At 36.0% G+C, this 25,769-nt stretch overlaps 1 protein-coding gene across 4 annotated transcripts in view; it reads left to right on the top strand.

The window, feature by feature from the left end:
• Znf800 (zinc finger protein 800) overlaps positions 1-25,769 on the top strand; it is a 211,603-nt gene that overhangs the window by 151,471 nt on the left and 34,363 nt on the right. For 2 of the 4 annotated variants that reach the window (XM_076834297.2, XM_076834288.2), the window contains exons 1-3: positions 16,307-16,958; positions 17,410-17,528; positions 22,741-22,836. In XM_076834297.2, the coding sequence (XP_076690412.1) occupies positions 17,468-17,528; positions 22,741-22,836 (157 nt within the window). In that variant the 5' untranslated portion in view covers positions 16,307-16,958; positions 17,410-17,467. Of the gene's footprint in view, positions 1-16,306; positions 16,959-17,409; positions 17,529-22,740; positions 22,837-25,769 lie in introns of those variants that run through there. The other 2 variants (XM_076834270.2, XM_076834278.2) reach the window with 2 other exon arrangements.

Genomic DNA, 25,769 nt, shown 5'->3' with positions numbered 1-25,769 from the left:
AAAATAAGTCCCATCTTCTGTCTTAAAATTCTACTGTGTCCAATCTTTGGTATTTAAAAAGACCATTGATAATATATCTTTAGCTAGGCAAAGAGAAAGAAGGTAGATTGGAAAAGAGAATAGTATCAGAAAAGGCTACCAAGAAATTCTGTGAACAAAATCAAAGTAAGATTGAAAAACAACAGAATATTAAAAATCATATAATTTTAATATGTAATTTTCACAACATGGATTTTTATACAACATTAAATATGTCAGTTGGGAGTGATAAAATATTTTTTAAAACAACACTTTTTTGTGGGGGCAGGTACGGGGATTGAATTCAGGGGCACTCAACCAGTGAGTCACATTCCCAGGCCTATTTTGTATTTTATTTACAGATAGGGTCTCACTGAGTTGCTTAGGGCCTCGCTTCTGCTAAGGCTGGCTTTGAACAAGATCCTCTGCCTCTCAAGCCATAAAAAACTCTTATTGTTAATATTCAATGAGATCTCTGTGTTTCTATAAAGGCTGAAAAGGGTCTCAAATCTATCTGAGACATTTACATGTCACAGGAACAAATGCAGACTGATTTTTAAAAAAGGCATATTGCACTAAGCAATTCAAGTACACGAAGGCACTGCCACTGATGAAATGATGTTCTGAAATAATGAATAAATCTTCCAAATTAAACAAGGTATGACCTATGCTCAGTTTACATGGTAGTTGCTTCCCTTGAATTCACTGGATATTACAACCATAAAAAATGCTTCATGATTCTATATAATTGGAGCTAAATTCTAGGCTCAGATAATGGTAAGGAATGTTTTTACTTTTATGAAAGGATAGTGGGATATTCCAAAGGCATGATATTTCTCCAAAGAAGATATCCAAATGACCAATAAATACATCAAAAGATGCTCAACTTCATTAGCCATCAGGGAAATGCAAATCAAGCCACAATGAGATACCACTTCTCATCAACTAGGATGCCTACAATAATAAAAAATACAACAAGCATTTATAAAGGTGGAGAGAAATTGGAACCTTCATATTTTGCTGGCAGGATAGTAAAATGGGGCAGAGACTTTGAAAAACAGTCTGGCTTTTCCTCAAGAGTTAAATGTAGAATTACTGCATGACCCAGCAATTACACTCCTGGGAATATACCCAGGAAAAATAAGAACATATGTTCATGCAAAAACTTGTACCTGAATGTTCATAAAAGTTTTATTCAAATATCCCAAAGTGGAAACAACTCAAATGTCTATCAGTGGATGAATGGATAAATAAAATGTGGAATAAATATTAACACAACAGTATATTATTCAGCCACAGAAATGAGGTACTAATGCATTACACACAGATGAACCTTGAAAACATTATGCCAAGTTAAAGGAGTCAGACACAAATAGCCACATAATGGCATTATTCAATTCATATGAAATATAGATAATAGGTAAATACATAGAGATAGGAAGCATATTTCTGGTTGCTTAGTGATAGGGATTTGAGGAGAAGTGAAGATTGATTGCTAATAGGTACAGGATTTCTTTTTAAATATAAGATCAGTGTGGTGATGGTTGCACAATTCTGAATACACTCAAAACCTTTGATGGTGGGGAGGGACAGGGAGAGGTTGATCAATGGACACTAAGTTGCAGTTAGGTAGGAGCAAGAAGTTCTGGTGTGCTCTTGCATGGTAGGATGATTATAGATAACGATAAGGTACTATATATTTTAAAAAGCTAGGAGAGAGGAATTTTAATTATCATAAAGAAATGATAAACATTGGAAGAGCTAGGCTGTTTAATCTGATTTAAACATTGCACAATGTATACATGTATTGAAACATCACGTTACCCAGTAAATATGTATGACTTTTATGTTTTTCTGTATCAGTTAGAAATAAATTTAAAATTTAATATGTAAGTAATTTTTTTGAGGTTAGAACTTTTCATTTTTTATTGTTCTTTTTAGTTATGCATGACAGTGGAGTCTATTTTGACATATTTGTACAAATATGGAGTACATCTTATTCTAATTAGGATTCCAGTCTTGTGGTTGTACATGATGTGGAGATTCACTCTGGTGTATTCATGTATGTACATAGGAAAGTTAAGTCAGAGTCATTCTACTAGTTATTTTTTAAAATTGAAAAACCAAATGCTGAATGTTTTCTTTGAAATAAGGAGGCTGATTCATAATGCTATGGGGACAGGGAGCGTGGGAGGAATAGATGAACTCTAGGTAGGGCAGAGGGGTTGGAGGGGTAGGGAGGGGACATGGGGTTATAAATGAAGGTGGAATGTGATGATCATTATTATTCAAAGTACATGTATGAAGACACGAATTGGTGTGAATGTACTGTGTTTACAACCAGAGATATGAAAAATTGTGCTCTATATGTGTAATAAGAATTATAATACATTCTGCTGTCATATATAAATAAAAATAAAAAATGAAAGAAATAGATTCTAAAACACTGTGTGTGTGTGTGTGTGTGTGTGTGTGTGTGTGTGTTGGGGAATCTGTTGCTCTTGGTGTCAAGAATCAGATTTATTTAGTTTTTCTGTCTTTTTACATTTTGTATACTGTTAATTTCTGAATTAACCAACTTAAGAGTGTTCTGATTTTAGGTTACTATATAGCCTAAAGCAAAGATTTTTCCTAGTTTTGGATTTAGACTTTTCAAAATCTCACTGAAGAGAAGCGATATAAAAAAAAACAGAAAAATTAAATAATTATAATGTAAAATTAAGTGATTATAATGTAAAGTGTGGTTTGAAATGGATTCCCAAGTACCTATGATTCAAGTTTTTGGAAAAAAAATCCTTTGGCACAAGTGTCACCGACTATTCAAATTATTTTTCTTGAGAGATTTTGCTTATGTGAATGTAGTTGGTTAAAATAAAAATATGACTACAGGGTACAGCAAGGGTGAAGTGTTCATGGTGCACTTTTGTTTAAAACTCAAATCTCAAATTTTGAAAAAACTTACTTCAGTGGACATATATTATTGTACCTTATTCTACATGATTTACATGGATTGGGCCTTCATTCTTCCTTCATAACTTTCTCCTTTATCTCACTACTCATTCCTCTCTATAAATCCATGAAGAGGACTATATTTATCAGACAAAAAACACTTAAAAATTAAATTATGGAAACTATGGGTTAAAGTGGCAACAGATAAGAAAGACCATTGAAGTTAAATAGCAGGGGTAAGCTATAAAAATATAGACAATGGCAAATATAGCATAAATTTGAAATAAAGTTTGAGTTCGTTAGGTCTACGGGAATCTGAGAACAGAACTTTAAAATATACACCAGAAATAGCAATGAGAGGAAAATAAAAACCCTCAAGCCATTTTAATATTGAACATCTATTGCCACATCTAGAATTATCATAGCTATGTTAAATTACTGCATATTCCATTTAATCTGAAGAAAATGCAAAAAATAAAAGACCCTCTGAATAATACTTTACATAGGTGACTTATACAGTATGTGTATCTCAGTAAAGCTATTACTTAAAAAACTAGAGCTGGACATGGTGGCGTATGCCTATAATCCCAGTAGCTTGGGAGGCTGAGGGAGGAGTATTGTGGGTTCAAAGCCAGCTTCAGCAACTTAGCAAGGCACTTAGCAACTCAGTGAGACTCTGTGTCTAATAAAATATAAAAAAAAGGGCTGGGGAAGTGGCTTAGGTGTTAAGCACCTCTGGGTCAATCCCCAGTGCCAAAACAACAATAAAAAAAAGTAGAGGCATAACATTAGAAAGAATGGTTCTAAACACTGTGAAAAGCTTCTAATGCCCTTGATCCTGTTCAATTAAGTGTCAGTTGCACCACCCAATCATTGTGACAATACTACCATCCCAGAATTCCAAACCATTCTCTAATGAGAATCACTAAATTACAGAAGAATTTATTTTAAAAAATCCACCCATTTTGGTGCACTACAAGGGTGGAGACAGAAATGATGGTTTGAATTTTTGGACAAGTTCTCAACTCTTTATTCTGAGTCTTGCAACTCAAGAGAGGAGATGAGACATGCTGGCCTTCTCCTCATCTCCCCTATTGTGGACAAATACATCAGATAAATGGGGGAGAAACACTAGGAGAAGATGGGTTAATTCTCCATTAGCTGTTGGGATTCTGTGAGGAAACTGCAGGCAGGGCTATCTGGTATCCACTTGGGGAGGTCATATCATAGTTAAAAAGGTGGTGTGGGCAGAGAGAGGTATAATTTAAATTCTTGTTTTTCCCTCAGTTCCCATCTGGACTGGATGCTGAGTTTAGTGTTGGCAGGTCTGCTATGGATAGTCTTGGCCAGGAGCTGGATGGAGTAAATGGCTAATACACAGCTGCCAGCATGATCCTAGGGGAAGCTAATCTGGAACCAAGGGGACTCTATTGGGTCTAAGCAGAGTGAAGAACAGGCCAGAAATTCATTTTCCAAACATGTTCATAGTGGACACTAGCAGAACATCCCACAGACCCAGAAATTCCACTCATTGCTATACATCCAAGAAGAGTTCAAAGGCAGAATCAATGAACTTAGGTGGAAGATGGGGCAAAAAGGATCCCTTTGAAGTTTATTCCAACCCTGGCATTGTAAAAGAACCAAATTTTCATGCTCTGAACTCATGCACATTACTTGACCTGTTAATGCCAGTGCTGGCATTTATAGGTCAAACAATTGGTTTATGTCTCAGGCATTCATAAACTGAGACATAAACCGCTTACTTGACCTATGATATAAATCCACTATGCTAAGTGAAAATAGCCAGAAATGAAAGAACACATAATATGTCCACTTATATGAAAAGTTCTGTATAGGCAAATCCATAGATGATAGAGAGCAGATTAGTTGCTTCCAGAGACTAGAGAGAGAAAGGAATAGAGAGTTAACTGATAATGGCTAGAGGATTTCACTTTGGGGTGGTTAAAAGTTTCTGGAATTAAATAGGAAAGGTGATGGTTGTGCAATTCTGTAAATGAGGTAAATCCCACTGAATTGTTCATTTTAAAGGATGAATTCAAATATATGTTAATTATGTTGCAATTTAAAAATATACATATGGATATGTGTATACATATTATAGACACACAAGTTTGTTCAAATTTGCTATATTTCTACCTATATGAGTTCAGAGGCATGAAAATTTGGTTCTTTTATGATGCTAGGGTTGGAATAAACTTCAAAGTGATCCTTTCCCCCCCATCTTCCACCTAAGTTCATTGATTCTGCCTCTTCAATATAGCTTTTCTTGGTAAAGTTGAATCAACTAAATCAAATAAATTAATCTTGAAAGTTTTTTCCTAGCTTCTAACCTAATCCTACTACCAAACTTTCAACTCATCTGCAAACTTAATTTTTATAGCAAATCAAGCTATGGGGATCTTTAAGATAAGAACTAGATGTAATAACTATGAATGCTTTTACTGATTTAGACAAGCACTATACATCTGAAGACTGTAAAGAGCCAGCTCATTAACTTCCATAAATGATTTTTGATTATTCAAATGATTATGTTCTCTTAATGAATCAGATTCATGTAATTAATTTGTATCTATATGTTATTCATAGTGAAGACTGTTATGCATATTTGTACAAACTCCGTAAGTGTAACTAGTAATGAATTTTTGGTAGAAATATGGTTTCTTGAATTATGTAAATTGGGTACTCCTAAGTTGATAATGTTTGTTTTTCTGATGAATGATTAGTTTGGTGTTTTTAATCTGAAATTAATGAAAGCATGTGCATGAAAATAGTAGACTTAATTTCAACTGTGGGCAATTAGAGTAGACTAAAAACTCCATGAGGGTAGGGATCTAATTGTCTGTCATTGTTTTTCACTGTTGTATCTCCCAACCTGCAGTACTGTGAGTGGCAAATAGTAGGTGCTCAATAAATACCTGTTACCTGAATGAATGACAGTACTCTAGTGTCACATTTGATATTTATAAAGGCTAAAATAACAATGCCTCCTACCAGTGCTGGCATTAATAGGTCAAGTAATTGGTTTATGTCTCAGACTTTTATAAACTGAGACATAAACCAATTACTTGACCTATTAATAAGAACAACTAGTGAGTAAAAAGAATATATTCTAATTTAATCAGCTTACTTTTTCTTGACCTTTCTAATTCAGGTCTCTTATTGCGTAGTTCATGTAAAAAATGTTCATTTATTTATTTTTCTGCCTGTATGAGTTCAGAGGCATAATGATTTGGTTCAATTACCTGTATTTCCCTTTCATTTCTGCACAATTCCAGGGTATGAATCAACTTCAAAGTAAACTCCTTCCCCCAGCTTTCCATCTAAGTTTGAATTTCTTTTATAATATTTCTACCGAGGGACCAGCCAATGGTTCTAAGTGATGGGTAACTTACCACCTCCTGAGGCAATCCATTCAATTTTAGGACAGTTTGGTTACACAGTTTTCTATCCCCTTGCATTGATATTGATCTGGCTGTGCTTCTCATACTCTAGCAAGGATGGTTATGTAGAACACATATATTTTCTTTTCTATCTAACACCCCTATGTGTATTTGCAGTCTTTGCTGGCTAAGTGAAACCTCTCCACTTTGTACTTTCCACGCAGGACGTAATTTCATGTCCTCTGTACCTAAGCACTCTCCAAGTGAATGTGTCTCCATTTGTTGATTTTTTTTTTTAAAAAAAAACTAGTTTGTGGTATGTAGACAAATACTGGTTTCTAGAGAGTCAGACGTGTCCCAGACATTATTCCTCCGCACCCCTCACTCCTGGAGTATAGTAACAATTTTGTGAATTTTCAAATTTCTGCATCTCTCATGTATCAGATCTCAAGTATTTTAGTTTGGAGAAAAATGATTCTTTCCTAGGTCACAGAAAAGTTAGTGAAGGGAATACGTATCACCTTTTATTTCTATGTTCAGAAGACACATGAAGGCTAAACTAAATCTGATTAATGGTTTTGCTTTGCTTATAAGAGGAATAATGAATCTAAAGTGGCCAGCCTAGTATCTGGTATGAAGAAATGACCAATAAACCTTAGCTAGTTTTTCCTTTCTTCTTGCTACCTCTTGATATATTTTTTATTGAATTATTTTCTGCCTCTTTTTAACACAAGGATAATGCAGGATTAACTATTAGACAATAAAATATCTTCTTTAGACTTATTTTTAATTCCCAGAATCAGAATTTCTGTGTTTTCTTTAAGTAAAATCCTAAGGGACAGTTAGATAAAATGCAAACCCAAATAAGCTCAAAATTTTCCAGCCTTTAGACTTTCATTTTATCTATCTAGTTGTGCATTATTTTGTTATCTTCATTTACAAATAAATACAAATTCATTTGTATCTGCATTTATCTAGCTGGGTTGAGTATTTAAAATGAGGAAAATTTTTAAAAGTGAGAGGTTTTTATAATACCTTGGTTGTATTATAGTTCTTAGTTTATCAAGTGATTAAGATAAAAGAACTAATATTCATGGGGGAGTTTTAGAATATTCTATTATAGTTCCTTTCCCCCCCCAAAAAAGACTTCTGAGAAATGTAAAGAAACTTTGTTCCCATAAGTGAAACTGCCATCACTCAGAGCTCTGGCATGCTATCTCTTCTAGCAGTAAGAGCATTAAAAACACAATGATGACTCACTCTTTTCCCAAAGGTTATTTATTTTAGAAAAGTGAGTGACAGTAGATTTAGGTATTCTCTCACAAAGTACCAAGAAGAAAGTGCCATTATATGCCAATGAAAACAGCAAAGATGTGGACTCCAGTATCAAGTGGTCACTGGATGATTTTGTGCCCTCTGACATCACAGGTTTTGCTGAGATTCTGAACGATGGAATCAGTGGGGCTTTCTCCTACCTGGAAACTATTCTTCTTGCATAGAAGGAGTGAGTACTTCCCTGATGTCCCTTTCAAATTCCTTCACCAATCTAACCTTTTCTTTACTCTTTAGATGACAGTCATAACACTGAAATTGCTTTATCAACAGTCTGCTGTCAATAGCTAATGATTTGTAACTAGAGCAAACATTCATCAAGTTTCCTGATCTCCTGTGAAATATTTTCTTATGTTGATTCTAGAGATTTCTCAGTTACTACTTGCATTTGAGAAAATGGGAGTTTGATTGAGAAAAATTAATGTCAACTTAAAAAGATAAAATATGTGATTATTATGTTCATTGGGGTGCCACTTTAGAAACCATTTTAAAATAAAAGAACTAAAAAACACATAAGCACCATCATCTAATTAGAATATTCTATTCATGCAGTGTTTAGCTGTAACTTATGGTTTTGTTGATGATTTGTTCCACTGGTGCTAAGTCCTGAGACACAAGTATGGATTGTGAACTTTTAACTTGGTTCCCATAAACCAAAAGTGAACATTTTTTCTTATACTTTATGATCAGATAGGAGGCATAATCTCAGTGTTCCAGAGAAAATTTTGGATTTGGTAGTTTCAATCAAGATGCTAATGAAGTCAGACTGACAATTTCATGCATATAAAAGAGCTAATTTCATTGTGTCCCACAGTCTTGAGCTTTAGCCTTGTTTTTAGTCTTGTAGATAAATCTCTTTGCCCATGAGTAGAAGCAGTTGAGAGAATGAATGAAAAAGTCAAAATGCCTTTTGATGATATGATTTCAAATACAAAGCTCTGCAGTGATTCCTATTCAAATTCAATCACATAGTATTTACAACTTGTGATTTAAGATGAATTACTATCCAAATATATAACAAAAGGTTACCTATTAGGTTCCTTGACAAAATAGGTCTTGGTAACATTATAATATTTACTTGGAAAAAGAGATATATTATTCATCATCTATTATTTCTCTTCCCTAAATTCAAGTGAGTTGAAAAACTGATGCTATTTATATTCTCCTGCCCCTGTCAAATTCTGCTGTTGTCTTCCTCACCTATTTCTTAGAAACCTGATAAGTTCTGTGGCCATGGTCATCTCTCTTGTGCTTATCTTGTGTTATCATCATGAAATAATACACATTTTATGTACTTCCCTTATTAGACTGGGAGCTCTTCAATAATTAGACTAGAAATTCCAAGAGTATAAGAACATCCTATCTTATTCGTGACATCCTAGGACCTAGTACATGGACACTAAGATTAACGTTTTTGTTAACTAAAGGGAAAAAATCTTGTCTTATTCATTGGTATATTCATGGTTTCTCATGATGTTGGAATATAATAGTCGATAAATGTGATTTGAATGGATTTACTGACAATAAATTAGCACCAAGGATAATTATAAACTTTGTTTAATTTTGTATTGTATGAAAAATACCCCTCCCAAAGTTTCTAGTTACCTAACTGATCATTAGCTCATTAGTTTCTTATTATATTATTGACTCAATTAACTGTTAATCTTTTACTTCTTCTTTGACACTGATAACTTCTAAAAACTAAGTAGGATTATCAAGATCATTTAATGAAGAAGCTTCTGTTACCTCCCCACAAATTACTTACTAAAAACAAAAGGAAAAATAGTAACTATACAGGGGAGAAACTAAATACCCCTTAAACCAGTGATCAAGATTAATACCAAATGGATATCACATTGCCTCTGGAAGTGATATCCTGAGAAGATACCACATTCTTTACATGGCGTTTTATTAAAAATATCTAAACTCAACAGAAATAGAGTCAAATCCATACTGACTTATACAACAAAACACACTGGTTTGTACTATTCAAAATATCATTGTCAAGTAAGACAATGAAAGGCTCAAGAACCATTTCAGAATAAAGGGGAGACATGCCACCTAAATGCAATGTGATCCAGGACTGATCTCCTACTTAAGAGAAAATTCCATAAAAGGTATAATTAGGCTAACATGAGTATGGATTGTGAACTTTTAGCTTGGTTCCCATAAACCAAAAGTAAACATCTTTTCTTATACTTTGTCATCAGATAAAATTATAACATGGACTGTAGATTAAATGACAGTTCCTGAATTTGTACTGTGATCATGTAAGAGACTAATAGCCCTCCTTTCAGAAACTACACACTGAAATAATAAGGGATAATAATAATGGGCATCATGTATACAACCTACTTTTAGATGGTTCCAAAAATCATATATGTATATGGAATGGGGGTGGAGGTAGTGGAGAAAAATAAAATAACCATGAGATAATATTACAAAATTGATGAGTCTGAGTAGAGGGAGCTTGGGAATTATTTATTATCATTCTAACAATTCAATTAAATTTGAAATTATTTCAAAAATTAAGTTTAATAATAACAACAAAAATAACCACTCCTCAAATATTAGAAACAAAATCACAGCCTTTACATGATGCTAGTAGTTTCAAATATCCAGTTATGGCATATATTCTATAGCATTTCTAATTCTAGATCATAGGAGATTCCAAATTGTCTTTTTATAGTTGTTCATTACATAAAATGAATGTCATATTAGACAAAGGATCTAACTACATCAAAACACTAAAGTTGATTTTTCCCCACTAAACTTTTTAAAGTATGCATATATTGAAAAAAATATTAATAGTACAATTTTAATAAAACAATATACCAATATAACCCATACCTCTATCATCTTCCTTTGAAACTCCCTTGTTTTCCACATTCTCTTCCCGCCCCTTTAATTCTTTGCTTTGTTGGTTTCTGCAAAGGGTAAAAAGTCCAGTGTGTTCAGAGCATAGTGTGTGCTGTTATAATAGTGCATGTTGTGTACTGTGTTCTGAGTCCTTCTGTGACTTTCTTCATTAATTATTCTCTCAAAACCCTGAAAGTACTATACAGCTGAGACAACTGAGGCGCAGGAGAGGTTCTCACTTGCTTAGAGAAACAAAAATTGTGACTTTTGTGAAAAACTTTGGATTCCAAAATACCTGCTCTTCTTAACGCTCCTTGATAAAATTTGGCTTATTCATGTATGCAGCTGGCAGTCAAAAGGGATTTTTGAGTTATGCAGTAACATCAGCTTTGTTTGGATTTTAAGTATCTTGATATTGTGGGATATTAGAGTGAAGGAGATTTAGGAGGTAGAGAGATTCTGGAAGTCATTACTTCAGTGGTTCAGAGATGAAGATTGAGACTACAAGATTGATAGTGTGTATGGAGAGAGAAAACTGTTTTATTGGTGGAACCAATAGCTTCAAGTTCTAGTTTCAGTGTCAGGGATGAGTGAGAAAAGAAACCTTGGATACAGGTATCCAAGGTTGGATTGCATCTTTGCACGTGCTCCTCTAACTCCAAAGCTTCTACCTTGAGCTCCTGAGCAGATAGCAACACTGTTATTAAAATATGGAAGAAGAGGAACAGGTTTGGTGAAAAGATAAATTCAGTTTTGGTCCTGCTTATTTCAAGATGCCTGAGGATATTCAGATGGTCTGTCTCGTGGGTAGTTAGAAATATAACTTAGAGGCTCCAGGGAGAGATCTGAGCTGGAGATAAAATTTTAGGAATCATCAGAGTATATGTAACTTGCTGCACAGGTTCTGAACTCAGATCTAGGGCTAAATCCTAACTTAGACATGGTTTTCTTGTTTGTGAAATATAATACATCCAACCCAGGATCTTCATATGAGTTAGATGAAAAATGCATAGTACTTAATATGTCTGAAATCAGTGACAGATTTATCATTAGCTAATATTAAATTACATTGCAGAATTACTTATGAAAAAACTCTACTATAAAAAGTAATTTTCTGTGGAATTCACTTAAATGCTTTATGAAATACATTAGAATGAAATTCTGGTAAGGTATGGTTTGGTGCCCACAAAACAGCATGAAGCATCCATGCATCATAGTGTCACCTGGCCAGCAGGACTTAAGAGTACCTTTAGTACCATGAATGGAGTATACAGAGCCATTATCAGGGGGTTCCCAATGGGCACTTTATCTCCAGGGCAGACACCCTGTTTTAGTCAATATTTAGCTGCTGTAACCAAAAGTCCCAACAAGAAAATTTTAGAGGACGAAAAGTTCATTTGAGGGCTCATGGTTTTAGAGGTCTCAGTTCATATTACATAGTGGATTTCATTGCTCTGGGATGGAGGAGAGAAAGACCATGATGGTGGAGGGTTTGGCAGAGAAAAGCAGCTGGGAATATTACACCAGGAAGCAGAGAGCAAGCTCTGCTCATCAGAGACAAAATATGGACCCCAAAGGCACACCCCCAATAACTCATCTCTTCCAGTCACATCCTACCTGCCTACTTGCTGCCTAGTTATCTCTGTCAGGGGGTTAATGCACTGATTAGGTTAATACTCTCATAACCTCATCATTTCACCTCTGAACTTTTTTGTATTGTATCATACATGAGCTTTTGAATGACATGTCTAAACCAGAACAAACCCAGTTATAACCTACTCTTTTTCTTCCTTAAAATAAGTATTTTGGGGAAAGCATTATCTTTTTTCATCTTATTTGTACTTAGATGTTAAATTCTACATAACTAAAAACATATTGACAGTGTAATATATGTTCTCCTAAATCAATTTGTATATGGCTCTTTCTAAATGCTCAGTGTCTACTGTGGGCTGTGCTTAGATTTGTAGCTAATTATAGATTTACTTATGTATTGTAAAATGTCACTTTATAATCAAAGCTAGCAAGAGTATATAGATCCTGTAAGAACTATGATTGTTCTCCTTGATGCTGGATTGTTACTCTGTTATAATGGGATCTGTTTAGAACAGATGGGAAACTAAGAATGGATCTAAAAGAAAGTAATGATGAGAAAAACAAGACCAGTGAGGAAAGTTAAAGAATCACCAAAGTTTATCTTCAGAAGGTCACTAAATTGACCCAATGTCAATCTAAAGAACATATTTGACTAGTATTTGTTTTGTTGTTCCTGAAGGCATACTGAACAAATCAGTTCTAATAAGTTATCATTTTTGAGGTAATTATATATTGTGATAAATTATATGCAAAGTTCATTACAATAGCTCCTTCCATTCCTGAATGTGTACTCCTTTGAATGTGACTTTGCTGCTTTTCTCATCAAGAGGGAGGAGTCTCTCTCTCCAGTTTCTGAATCTCTGGCTGTCTTTTTACCTCCTTTGACGAAGAGCATGGGGTGGACATGATGTCATGTAACTGCCAAGCTCAGAGCCTCAAGAGGTCTTGCAGCTTCCACTCTACTGGCTTGGCTTGCTGCCACATGAGGAAGCCCAGGCTATTCTCCTTGAAGATGAAAGGCTACAAAGGGAGAGTTCCAGTCAACAGTCAACACCAGCTGCCAGCCATGACTGTACCCAGTCAAGCTACCAGATGACTCCAGCAGCTGCGTGACTCCAGACAAGGCTAGTCCAAATTACTGATCTAAGAATTGAGAGCACATTCAAAGGCTTTAAATCACTAATTATGGGTGGTTTGTTATGCAGCAATTACATATACACACACAGATATATATGCATGAGTGTGTATTGAGGATAGTGTTCTCTCACCTTGAGAATAAGAGGCAATTACTTTTTAAACTTAAAGTAGATTTAGGGTTAATCATTAGGAACTAATTCCAGACTTTTAAGGATCAAAAAGTAATGCTATAATAATGTGTTAATGTAGGTTACTGCAGTGAACAATGAACAAATAGAAAGGCAGATTTTTCTGGGATGGTTTGTACACCTTCTCAGAGGCAGGGTGATAAGTCTAGATGATGTCCTAAGGCCCCTTAAACTCTAGAATCCTGCGAAATTCAACTGAATTCTTATGACTGAGCAACCCAATTTCTACTTCATGAGCTTGGCACATAGTAATTTAATATGTATTGCCTTTCACTATTGGCAGGCTCCACTGGTTTATCTTTCACATACAATGTAATCCCAAACAGTCACTAATCATGGGTGATTTTTTTATGCAGCAATTATACACACACACACACAGATACATATATATGCATATGAAACAGGTATGGTTTAGTAAAAGTAACACAGTGAAGGAATACAGCATAATGGTTAAGTTAGCAGGTTCCAAAGCCAAGATGCTCCGGTTCAAATGCTGGCTTAACAGCCTATCAGCCTTGATAAATTATCTAATCTCTTTATATCAGTTTCCTATATATCTCTTTATATCAGAATGGAAGGATAACAAAATGTATTGGATTTATAAAGTTAACTGAATTAAAACCAGAGCTTAAAACATATAAACTATTCAGTACACTTCAGATATTACTATTGTCATTACAGTAGAGCGCTAACTAGGTCCCAAACCCAGTTCTGTTACAACTTTCAGCACATCAATATATTCTCTGGGTCTGTTTTCTCAGCTTTAAAATGAGGGTTACTTGATAAGTTCCATGATTTATTTTCATCTTTTAAATTCTTTGAATCAGTGTTTAATATTTGTTTCACCCACAGGCACATTTCAATCTTGTCTCTAATTTTTAAGAGATTGTCCGAAAGTTATGTTAGCAAGCAATTCTGAGGACTTCTAGTAATGACCACTTTGAACTTTAATGTTATGTATGACACAGCATATATTTACATTAGAAAAAAAAACTCCAAATCCAGTCAGCAAACATTTATAACTCTTACATATCTGACATAAAGTCTTTTCAGGCTTATGGGAATATTCATTTTCCAGTCCAAACTCCCATTAATTAGGAAATATTCATTTTCTAATCTGTAACAATATCCTTATGCAAAAGTAGGAAAAGATCTTCTGGAAATGATTATATGCCTCCAATTTTACCATTCAAATACCTCAAATATTAGTTTTGTCTCATTTCAGTTTTTATGGCACAGTGTCACTCATAATGTATATTTAGTTTTGTTCTTGTGGTTGTGCTTTATTATTATTCTATACCATTTCACAGTACAACCTAATTGACTTTTAACTTTTTTTTTGCTCAAGGTTTTTTTTTATGTTTAATTAGAAATTTTGCAAAGTATACAAAAGCATAAAGAAAATAAGTCACATGTAATTCCACTGTTAAGGTGTCACATTTCAAAAAATACTCATTTTTATAGCTAAGCATATTCCATTCAACTATTAGACAAAATGTTATAATGGCTGCATAACACCATCACATAGAAATGACATAATTTATTGCAAATCACTTTATAATCTGTGACAGGTAATGGGTGATGCGTCTTGACCACGGGACAGATAAATATAGCATAAACACTACTTATGTGGCTGGTTAGTGTGTATCTGGATTATTTTTCTACTCCTTTCTGGTACCCCCATAATCAAACTGCTACAATTCTGAAAGACACAAATGTTCCACCCGACATTTTTACAGCAGCAAATTCATCAATTTACAAGCTTTCTTTTGGATTTTGAAAACGTATTTTGGTCTTTTTTTCCTTTCTTTTTCTTCCCAGACACACAGAGCCTGTATACTAAACTTTACTTTTTCAGGCCCCTGAAAACTGGCAGCTTAAGTTAGATAACTTCGAAGGTTTTAGTGATACTGGTAAGGGGGGTGATAAACTAGGCAGACGCTCTTTTTTCTCCTTAAAGTTTCCCAACAGTGGACACATATTTGCTCTAAGTTATCAAAGTTAAAAGTTTCGTTCTCAGAGTTGGGGAGGAGGCAGAGGGGCTTCCTTAGCCCCCCTGAAGCAGCCTTGGGTTTGCAGATTTGACAGATGATGGCGATCTTCGGAGATTTTTCGAGCAGGATTTGGGCACCACTGAAGAGGAGGGAAAGTGAGTACTACCCACGTGACCCAACTTCACTATGTGATTTTAACAACAGAGCGCTCCTGGAATAAATACCGATCTACTGCGGATAGATTGTTTCTCCCCTGATAACCTGATGAAGATCCCCCACCCCCCACCCCCCCAAGTTCCAGGATGCAGAGTTTCAAAACTGTTGGCTAGGGAAAAAAACGCAAAGTTCGATTTTTGCCATTTATAGACGCACGAATAGTCTTTTTGGATCACCACCATCCACAGCTCACATTATCTGCCAACCCCTTGCCTAAAGTTTTCTAGTAGTGTTTTCCAACCCTCTCGGGGTCGGTTCCTCTTTAAAAAGCTCGGCGAAAGCAACAGTTTGGCATAGCAGCCCAAACCCCTGCGCGGCGCGAACTGGCACCGCGGGCCTCACACCTCCCGGTGCGCGCAAAGCGGGACTTCGGCTCTGGGTCCGCCAGCGGGATGATGCGTGCGCGCGCGAGATGCCAGCCGGCCGGACATCCCTGCCGCTGCCCCAGCGCCATCCGCACGGCCTCCTCCCGGCAGCCCGGCCCGGGCGGGAGGCGCGACACCTCCCCACAGGCGGGGGCGCCGACCGGGCGCATGCGCGCGGCGCTGCCGGGCGTGCCGGCCACACTCCCCCCACCCACTCCGTGAGCTTGTCACTTCCTGCCCTCGCCCCATCTCCGTCCGGGGTCAGTCAGTCGCTCTCCGTCGCTGCCGGAGAGTCTCTGCTTCCCCCTCCAGCCCGCTCCGCGGCGGTAGTTCGAACTCTCCGGGGAGAGGGAGACAGAGAAAAAGAGGGACTAACTTAATAAAGTTTCCTGAAACAACTGCTACCAGAAAGGCCCAAGGTGGGGGTAACCCCCGTCCTTCCCCGCCCCTCTCCAAAAGCCTGAGGGACCGTTGCAGGTGGAGCGGCGCTGAGGGGAGCCGGGCTGCGGCGGCAGCCGTTGCCCCGGCAAGGGGCGCTTCGGATCTTGCCCACTCCGGTTCCGGCTCCTTCAGTGGTGGCCGCGGCACTGCTGCCGGGCGGTTCCTCCTGTCAACTGCCCGCGCCCGCGCGCCGCCAGTCCTTCGGCCCCACAGCGCGGAGGGACGCCGTGAGCCGCCGCCGCCTCCTCGGCCAGCGGAGGGACGTGGTGAGCTGTGGCGCTTCCGCGTCAGCGCCGGCGGGGACTCTTTGGGAGCGCGTCGGCCCGAACCCCGCTTCCCCTCGGCGTAGTCCGCGGCGACTGCGCCAGGTGGGGCCCGCAGCCGCCTCCCCGCCAGGCTGTCCCCGCAGCCGCCCGGCCTCCCTACCTTCTTTCCGCCTGGCCGCCGGCCCGCCCCAGGAGTTAAGTAAGTTGGGCGCACTTGGTTTGGGCACCGGGGCTGCGCCAGGGAGACCCCAATGCACGTGCGTGGCGGGAGGGGGCGGCGTGGACCGGCCTCCGGCGGGAGTCGTACCTCTGCAGCCTAGGAGCCCGGCAAGGTCCGCCGCGCCCCGCGCCACCCTCTCCGCGCGCGCCCGCCCGCTTGCCTAGGACTGCGAGGCCGCTGCCGCCCGCGCAGCCGGCCAGGCCTTCTCCTTGCGCCGCGCTGAGCGCGCGCGAGGCTGCGTTTCCGGGTAGGGTGATGAACCTGTGCCGATACCTCGGGCTGGAAACTGGTTCGTTTGTCGGTCCGCTTCCTTTTCGAGAAGAAGGTGTGGGTCATTGGAGGGCAAGCTGTGATGGGAACATATCTGGAAGTGCAGTCAGAGCCCCCAGGAAGTTCAGAGTGAGTGACGGGTTTGTGTCTCTTTCTACAGCCCAGCCGCAATGAAGAGCTTCTTGCAGTGAAAGGAAAGTAGGTCGCACCCACTGAAAATGCCTTTGAGGGACAAATACTGTCAAACTGACCACCATCATCACGGATGCTGTGAACCAGGTATGTCCCTTTTTCCCCCCAATGACTTTGCCCTCCATCAGAGTCACTTTGCCTTTTGGTTCCTTCTGGTTTTCTTCGCCTATTGCCCAAGAAATCATTCTTAAGTAAAATAGGCTATAATTTTCCCCAGCAAAAAAACAGTTATGAAGCTAAAAGCTTGTACAAACAAGAGGTCACCCCTACTTGATCTCTTATAGAAAGTACTGCAAGTGTCACCTTCAATCATTTCCACAAGATCAATCACTCAGTTCTTTTTCTGCTCTTTGAAGGCAGTCTGCAGTCAGCAGCGTACCCCTATTCTCTGAGTGTTTAAAACTGAAGATAGTAGTAGAATACTAGCATGTATCTTTGTGAAAATTGTTTCATTTAAACTTAAATGCATTCTCATGCATTTTGATTAAAGAATAGTCAAAAAATGAGTGTAGTTGGGTTAAAGATGGTTGAACTTGCTGAGAGAATCAGGTTTTGTTAGGACAAAACTATTAGTTTAATTTATGAAATGAAAGGTTTTTGGAGTCTTGTGAAGATTTAACAAACTTTAATTCGATAGATGTGGTATAAAAACCATTGTCAGTTCTTCTAGTTAGAACTTTGATGTGCTTTGTGACATTTAGAGGTGCAGCTTAAAAGGAAATCAAGTATATACTGTCACTAAACCAAATAAAGATGACTCTTTTCTAGTTCAAAGGCAGGTGTTATCATTTTGAACTTAGAAGTTACTAGATTTTTCTTAAACTTTTGTTTGCTTTTTTTATTGGAGTAACTGCACGTATGTACTGAGTGTCATCACAATAAATTCATTTTTAACTAATTTCCTGATGGGGAAAAACAGCAATGCTAAAAGGAAAGAGCTTCCATTTCCAAAAAATTGACTACACATGAGAATAAAATTTGTACTGTGGCCTTATGTCTACTTCACTTTGTTGAGATCAGTAATAATTCACCTGTTAGAATAAAGTAGTCAATCCCATGATGTGATCCAGTTTCTGTTCAACTGTCCCTGACCTAACTTTCCATACCCTTTCACACTGCATGTTTTTTGTATTTGAGGCTACATTGCTTATGTTTTATGGAGTTGAATGGTGTTTGCTAGTTTTAAAGTTTAGAATGTGAATGACTTTTATACTATATTCCACTGACCTTGTATTCTAGTTTGTTTCTGAGAACACTTCAATTCATTTGAGTTAAATTAATGAAATTATCTTATTTAGGAAGAAGTGTTTGCATGTTCAGTAGACCTTTATTTTTATTTAACTACCTTAATTAAATAAAGATAATTAAATAAATTATCTTTATCTGAGAATCAAACCCAGTGCCTCACACATGATAGGCAAGTACTCTACCACTGAGCTATACCCCAGCCCGGTGTTTGCTCATTTATTTTTTTAACCAGTTATTGTTGAACACCTATTAGGTGTCAGGTGCTTTCCAGTGCAATGAGGGTATAAATGGTGAATAAGACATAAGGTCTTTCCTTCATAATTTTTTTTTTCTAGTACTGGGGATTGAAGCCAGGCCCTTGCATGCCGGAACTCTATCATTGAATCATATCCCAGACCTTTTTTATTTTATTTTGAGACAGGATCTCAGTATGTTTTTTGCCCAGACTGGCTCGAACTTGTGATTGTCCTGCCTCAGCCTCCTGAGAGCTGGGATTATGGGCATATGCCACTGCTGGACTCCTCATAGAACTTTTGCATCGAAAGAGATGGATGTAAATAAGATAATTTGTTAACATGCCTTACTTAATATATTCTAGTAATTGATGTTTACTAGAGAATTTTAATTATAAAATTTTTTTTAATGTTTTTTAAACATAAAAAATGTTTTCTGAAATAGAACTTTTTAATGTATACTGAACTATTTTTGCTTTTTTGTCTTCTGTTGACAGGAAATTAGAAAAATTGTACTACTTTAAAATTTTATTTTTCTTTTACCAGAAACTTTTCCGTGTAGGTTATGAGATTGAAAGTAGTTATTATTTCTTTGCTTTCTTAGCTAGAATCAAATACTTTTTGAGGATTTAGTTCAATGGAAAGCTAGAAGTTTGTTTACTTAACAGAGTAGTTCATTATTTTTTTTTTTTTCCAGGGGAAAGTGTTTGCTAAATGGGAGGATGTTTCCAGGATTGAAAGAAATGTGTTATGGTGTGATAATGTTTAAAAGGATGTCCTCAGTTGGAGGAAAGTAGATGACATGATGTTTGAGAAGTTCTTTAATTGGCTCTCTTGAGCAGTCTGTCCTCATTTAGATTATGAATACTGGGTGACTCCTCAGATGAGAGCAGTATTGTGCCTTGATGGGATGGGTCAATTTATAGTGAAGAGTGAGTGGTATTATAAGCCTGTCAGTGTATGTGAAATATTTTCTTAGTTATGTTTTAAGAATTTTTTTAAAATAGAAATTTAAAACCTTCAAAATAGAATGTTTTAAGGAATCTGATGTAATAATTAACACAACTCCATCAGTTGTCAATACCCAGACAATCTCTTTTCTTCTATATTCACAATTCCTTTCTCTACTTTCCAACTACTTCCCCAAACCCTATTATTTGTAAGCAAATCCCAGACATCATAATTAGAATGATCTTTAAGGAACATTTTAATATAGAAGGCAAAAATGGATGTTATATTCTGGGGAGTTTGTTCTTGGCAAGCTGTCTGAAAAGATGGCTCTGAGAGTTTGGTTTTTTTTTTTTTTTTTTGGTTGGAGGCAGTTTTTTCTTTTTTCTTTTGTTTAAATGGTCATAACGTGGATGGGCCTGACCATGGGAAGAATGATAGGACATTTAAGAGGAGATTTATAGAGTATTAATCTATAAAGTTTTCTAGAGTTGAGAGTGTTTTTTCAAATGAAGAAAGAATTGTTCTTTATAGTGGGAGCTCTACAGATATGGATACATTCAGGCAGAGCTAGGTTAACCCTAGCTTACTTTTAAATGTTGTCTCAGGATGAATATGTGTTCTGGTGGTGTCAGTGATCTGAGGGAGATGGTAGGAAACTTTGTTCTAGCTTTAAAATTTAGGTATTGTCATGTGGAACTGGGAGTTGGTGTATTATAGGTGATTTTTCTGGAGCATGTACCTGAATGAGGAAAGGGGGCTGCAGGGTGAAGTCTCTTTGTCATCACCACTCCCCCTCCAATGTCCCTACCTTATTTATTTTTTCATTCTCTAATACCAGATTTCTTGAATCCTATAGAGCAGACCTTGAAGTGATTTTTTTTCTTTACATTGGAAGGGGTTTCACCCTTTCTTTTGTAGTTAATTATTCTATTTTATAAACAGTAATAAATTGCTATGATGAACAGATACTGAAAAGAGAGCCACTGAATTCAAATAAACAGTATTATCAATCTGCTAATAGACTGTCTAAGAGATTGACTTCTACTTGGATTTTGTAAAAAGACTTTTCAGTTTTTGGTGTCAGGCAAGCTGTTGATTTGTACATCATGAAGATAATAGAATGTTTATTGAGCACTTACTATAATTCAGTCTCTGTTTTAAGCAGTTTTCTTGCACTAGCTTATTTAATTTTGACACAATCCTATGATTTAGATGCTTTTATTGTCCCCATTTTAGAGAAGTGAAAGAATTCAGAGAGTTTATTTGTTCCAGTTATATCTAATAAATAGAATGAAAATGAAAATGCAGGCAGTCCAGATGTGTAGTATTAGGTTCTTTATCATTGCAGTTTTGCCAATGTCATATGTTCTCAAAATGAGTTACGTGTGTATATATTTTTAATTCACTTAAAACACTCCTAAAGTTTCTCTTAAAATTGGGAAAATTTTGCTTAATGAAATGACTTGGTCCTGCAACCACAGTTCCTTCTGTCTGTGTACACTGAGCACTTGATTTGATGCATCTAAGGCTGCTTCTATATGCATAGCACAGCAGGCATCAGCCCCTTTGTCAAAAGCTAATTGCTTATCCAAGCCAAAGCCCTGAAGCAGTGGCAGCATAAATTATTGAAGTTATCCTTTTTATTTCCCCATACCAAGCAATGATCTTGTGTTATGGTGGTAATACTTGAGTAGAATACTTTACCATGTTTTAAAAAGAGATGATTAAAATGGTTCACCTTTCTCTGCCACAGCCTCTCTCTTTGTTTGATAACTGATGGAAAAAGTCAGTTTTCCTTTTCAGCTACCTTGATTGATATTACCATGAGTAATTATATATTTATACTACTAATCCAAGAATCTTAGAAAGTACAGGTAATATATAAAAATGAGAATTTTTATCTTAAAATGGAAAAATTATATAAAAATTTTGTTGCTTCTAAAATGTACACTTCTAAAAGCCCAGGCTCTGAAGTAATAGTGATGTGTGAGGCAGAAAGGGAACATCATTCCTATAAGCCAACACTGACAGGAGTTTTGCTAAATTTTGTTGGTATCTCTTCAAGACTGTTTTTCAATTTTATTAGCTTCTATATACACACAAATATATATTGAACTTATGTTTTTCTGTATATTTAAATGTTTTAATGTAAGTGGGGTCATAGTCTATGTCATTTTTGCTGCTTAATAATAATTGATGTCCTTTGACGTCAGTACATGTAGATTAAGCTCATGCTTTCAATAGTTGTGAGAGATTCTGTTGTATGAATGTTTCATAGTTTCATCTGGTGCCTATTGAGAGACTTTTTAAAAAGTTGCTTGAAATTTCTCTTTATTTTATACAGTGTTGTAGAGTACTTCAGGTGAAAACTTTCTTGTAAATCCATCATTGTGTACTTGTTCAGTTACTACTTAGTAGGTTTTTAGTTTTGCTCTTATAATTGTCCAGAGAGATATACCAGATTATCCAAAGACTTTTGGAATGGCTATTTGGGTGTAGCTAGCCTTATAATTTTTACTAAACATAGTAACTCTTCTTTAATGGGAATAAAAAGGCAAATGTATAGCATGTGTACTAAATGATTCTGAAATAGTAAGAAACCTAATTTAAACCTAATGTCTAGCCTTTTGTAGCCTTAATTTAGCCTTTGAGAATTATTTGCTTTTTCTGTTCATTGTTTCATTTTGCCTTACAAAGATGATGGTGAATTATATATATATGTGTGTGTGTGTGTATATATAAAAATATATGCAAATTTGATTTTCATAAACATAATTGTAGCAAAACCATTGTTTTACTTCAATAGTAAATCACTTAAATAACCCTTTTTTTGTGGGGGTTGGGGTGGGTGTTTGTCTTCCATGTAGTTTATATCCTGGAACCTGGAGATCCTCCTTTGTTACAGCAACCACTACAGACATCCAAATCTGGTATTCAGCAAATAATTGAATGCTTTCGATCAGGTATGAATGTTTTAGGATGTATTTTTCAGTCTTTGCATAGTAGTTAAAAACTATCTAGAAATCTTAGACATAATTTTAAAAAATTAAGATATATATATGAGTTTTTTAATAGAATATTTTAAATGTTAAAACAAATGAATAAATATTGACTTGATATAGAAACTCTTTTTCAATACTACATACTATATATTAATTTTCAAATAGATTTGTTTAAAGAAATGTATTATGTGGCGTATTTGCTGGTAAAATGCTTCCTTTTAAAAATCCATTGTTATCTTTTGTCATGTTTATAAATTTGCAAAAGGCATTAAATTTTTTGGGGTCTTCAAAAGCTTTGGTATAGTAGATTACTCTGAATGTCTGAAATATCAATTTATTCTAGATTAATTACCTTATCATCTCTGTTTATGTGACTCACCTCCTACCAAATTCTGGAGTTTCTGTATTTTCAATATCTTTAATAGAGCACAGGATAGGGGAAAAAAAGACATTACAGTTTCCATTAATTATAAGAACTGGCTGTAAAATAAAGATTTTTTATTTTATTTTTACAGTTGCAATTCAATGCTTTAGAATAGACGTCACTACATATAAATGATTGAGAATTATTAGCACCCTTGTGCTGTCAGTAATGTCCTAGGTTGTTGTGATTCTTATAATCCCCTTGTCAACGTTTTTATAAATTTGGTTTCTCTGACATTACAGACTGTTCAGTCAAACAAGAACAAGCAAATAGACACAACCGATGGGCAACTAACTAGTGGACACTTAAAGGTTTAGAATATCTTGTCATCATTTTATTTATTTATTTTTCTTGACATCATTTTAAAGCTTACTATCTTCCTATAAAAATTCTGAAATTGAAAGTAACAGATAATTTATGTGTAACTATTGATGAGAATTTTTTTGAGGTGCTTGTTTTTATAATGTAAAGGGGAAACGCATATATTTGTTTTACTTGAGGATTCTAAGAAGTAGGTTATCCCTTAATCAAATGAAATTGTTTTCTCTGACTTTCTAAGACACATTTCTTTTTCATCTATAGTCCTTATGATTTTTGCCTTTTTGCATTCTGTATCCACAAATTTTTGCTGAATTAAATGTTAGATGGTGTTATAACCTCTTTCAAATTTTTTTTTTAACTTTTGATTATTGTCCTTGGTTATCAAATAAATTACAAGTCATATTCTGCTATAATAAATACAGTATGTTTAATAAATAAATAATTGTACGATATTTATATCTGGCATAACAGAATAATGATTTATTTTTGCTAATTTTAAACAAATATAAAAGTTCTTTTTGTTCTTTCTCATACCATGGAAATGAGATTAATAACTTTTCCTATTTAGTAATATTTCTTGCCAAAAGTTTTTTCTTTTGGAATATTTATTATTAAAGGTTATTTTATACTGCTTTAGCTTATTGTAGTGTTATTTGAGAAGTTAGACTAGATTAACTCATAAATGCTTTATCTTGTTTTAAAAAGCCTTTTCAACCATATTCTGTACTCAATCCATGTGTTTTTAATCTTGGAATATAAATATTTAAAGGTGAAATTGTGTTTTCATTGTACTCTGGTTATACCTATTTTCTTTTTGCCAACATTTTACTATGCAAGCTAATGATCAGGGACTAAAATGGTGCCATTCCAAAGCCATTTATGTTTATCTTTTTTTCTTTTTTTTAAAGAGAGAGTGAGAGAGAGAGAGAGAGAGAGAGAGAGAGAATGAATATTTATTTTTTAGTTATCGGCGGACACAACATCTTTGTTTGTACGTGGTGCTGAGAATCGAACCCAGGCCGCACGCATGCCAGGCGAGCACGCTACCACTTGAGCCACATCCCCAGCCCCAATATGTTTATCTTTTGAAATGTGTTCTTTAAAAGAAATGTCCCCTGCAAATTTTCCTTTTATTTTTTATGTAGGCAAATTCTGAAAATATTATAATTTTAAATCTATAAATAACCAATAGTTTAATTTATAGGTAATGCTTAAAGATAAAGGTAGAAATGCACTGAATGGCACAGAGAAACTAATTTGGGATTTAAAAAGGATTATTTCTTTATTGTGTCCCATAACTAAGAAATTTTAATTTCCTCAAGGTAGTAAACTCTTGCATATCTGGACAACCTAAATTCAATTAAAGTACCTCTTATGTAGTACTAAGATATTTAAGACAAGGCTGACTAAAACCTTAAAATTTGAGCCACATGACTTAGGGACTAAAATCCCTCCCAATCTTAAGTGTGTCAGTTCCTCCTTATCCCAATCTACTTCCAAGCACATCCTCAGTGACCCATCTCTTTCTAGGCTCTTTCCATTATAACTAGGTTATACACATTGCATTTAAACTTTTCTGGTGTTGCTATATATCTTAGGCAGATATTTGAAGATAGAACTTCCAAGTCCATGTTTTTGTTCTTGTTAACATTCAGAGGCCAAGTCAGGTTGGGCAGTAATAATGTGTTAGGATAGCTACCTTTATCTTTAAGCTCATTCAGTTATCTTTGAGTGTCTCAACTTCTGCTTACACTGGGCTGTCCATAAGCTGGTATTAATTCCTACTTAAGCTAGAAGTTCATAAAAGGTTTCTGTCTGGGGAGGGTGTTGACTCATTTTTAAGGTCCACCAAGCCCATATGTATTATACCATTTGACCAGTCTTAACCTTTTCTCTTTGCCTTAGTCTTGAGCTTTTGTTTTGGACTCTTTCCCTGGCTTTAAATTACAAATTCTTCTTCATCTCTGATATAATTTTATTTGATTTGTAAATTAAGTAGATTTTTCTTTTGGAATAAGTATTATGTGCCTATAGGTGGGGGGAAAAGGATATAGAGCAAAAAGTAAGTTTCTTCACTATTCTATCCCCCAGTTCCTCTTTGCTCAAGCAACTATTGCTACATGGTTTATGTGTCTTCTGCCAGGGACCT

Source organism: Callospermophilus lateralis, chromosome 1 (assembly GCF_048772815.1).
Source record: "Callospermophilus lateralis isolate mCalLat2 chromosome 1, mCalLat2.hap1, whole genome shotgun sequence".
NCBI lineage: Eukaryota > Metazoa > Chordata > Mammalia > Rodentia > Sciuridae > Callospermophilus > Callospermophilus lateralis.
The sequence above is the reverse complement of the archived record's forward strand: the minus strand, read 5'-3'. Positions and strand labels throughout refer to the sequence as shown.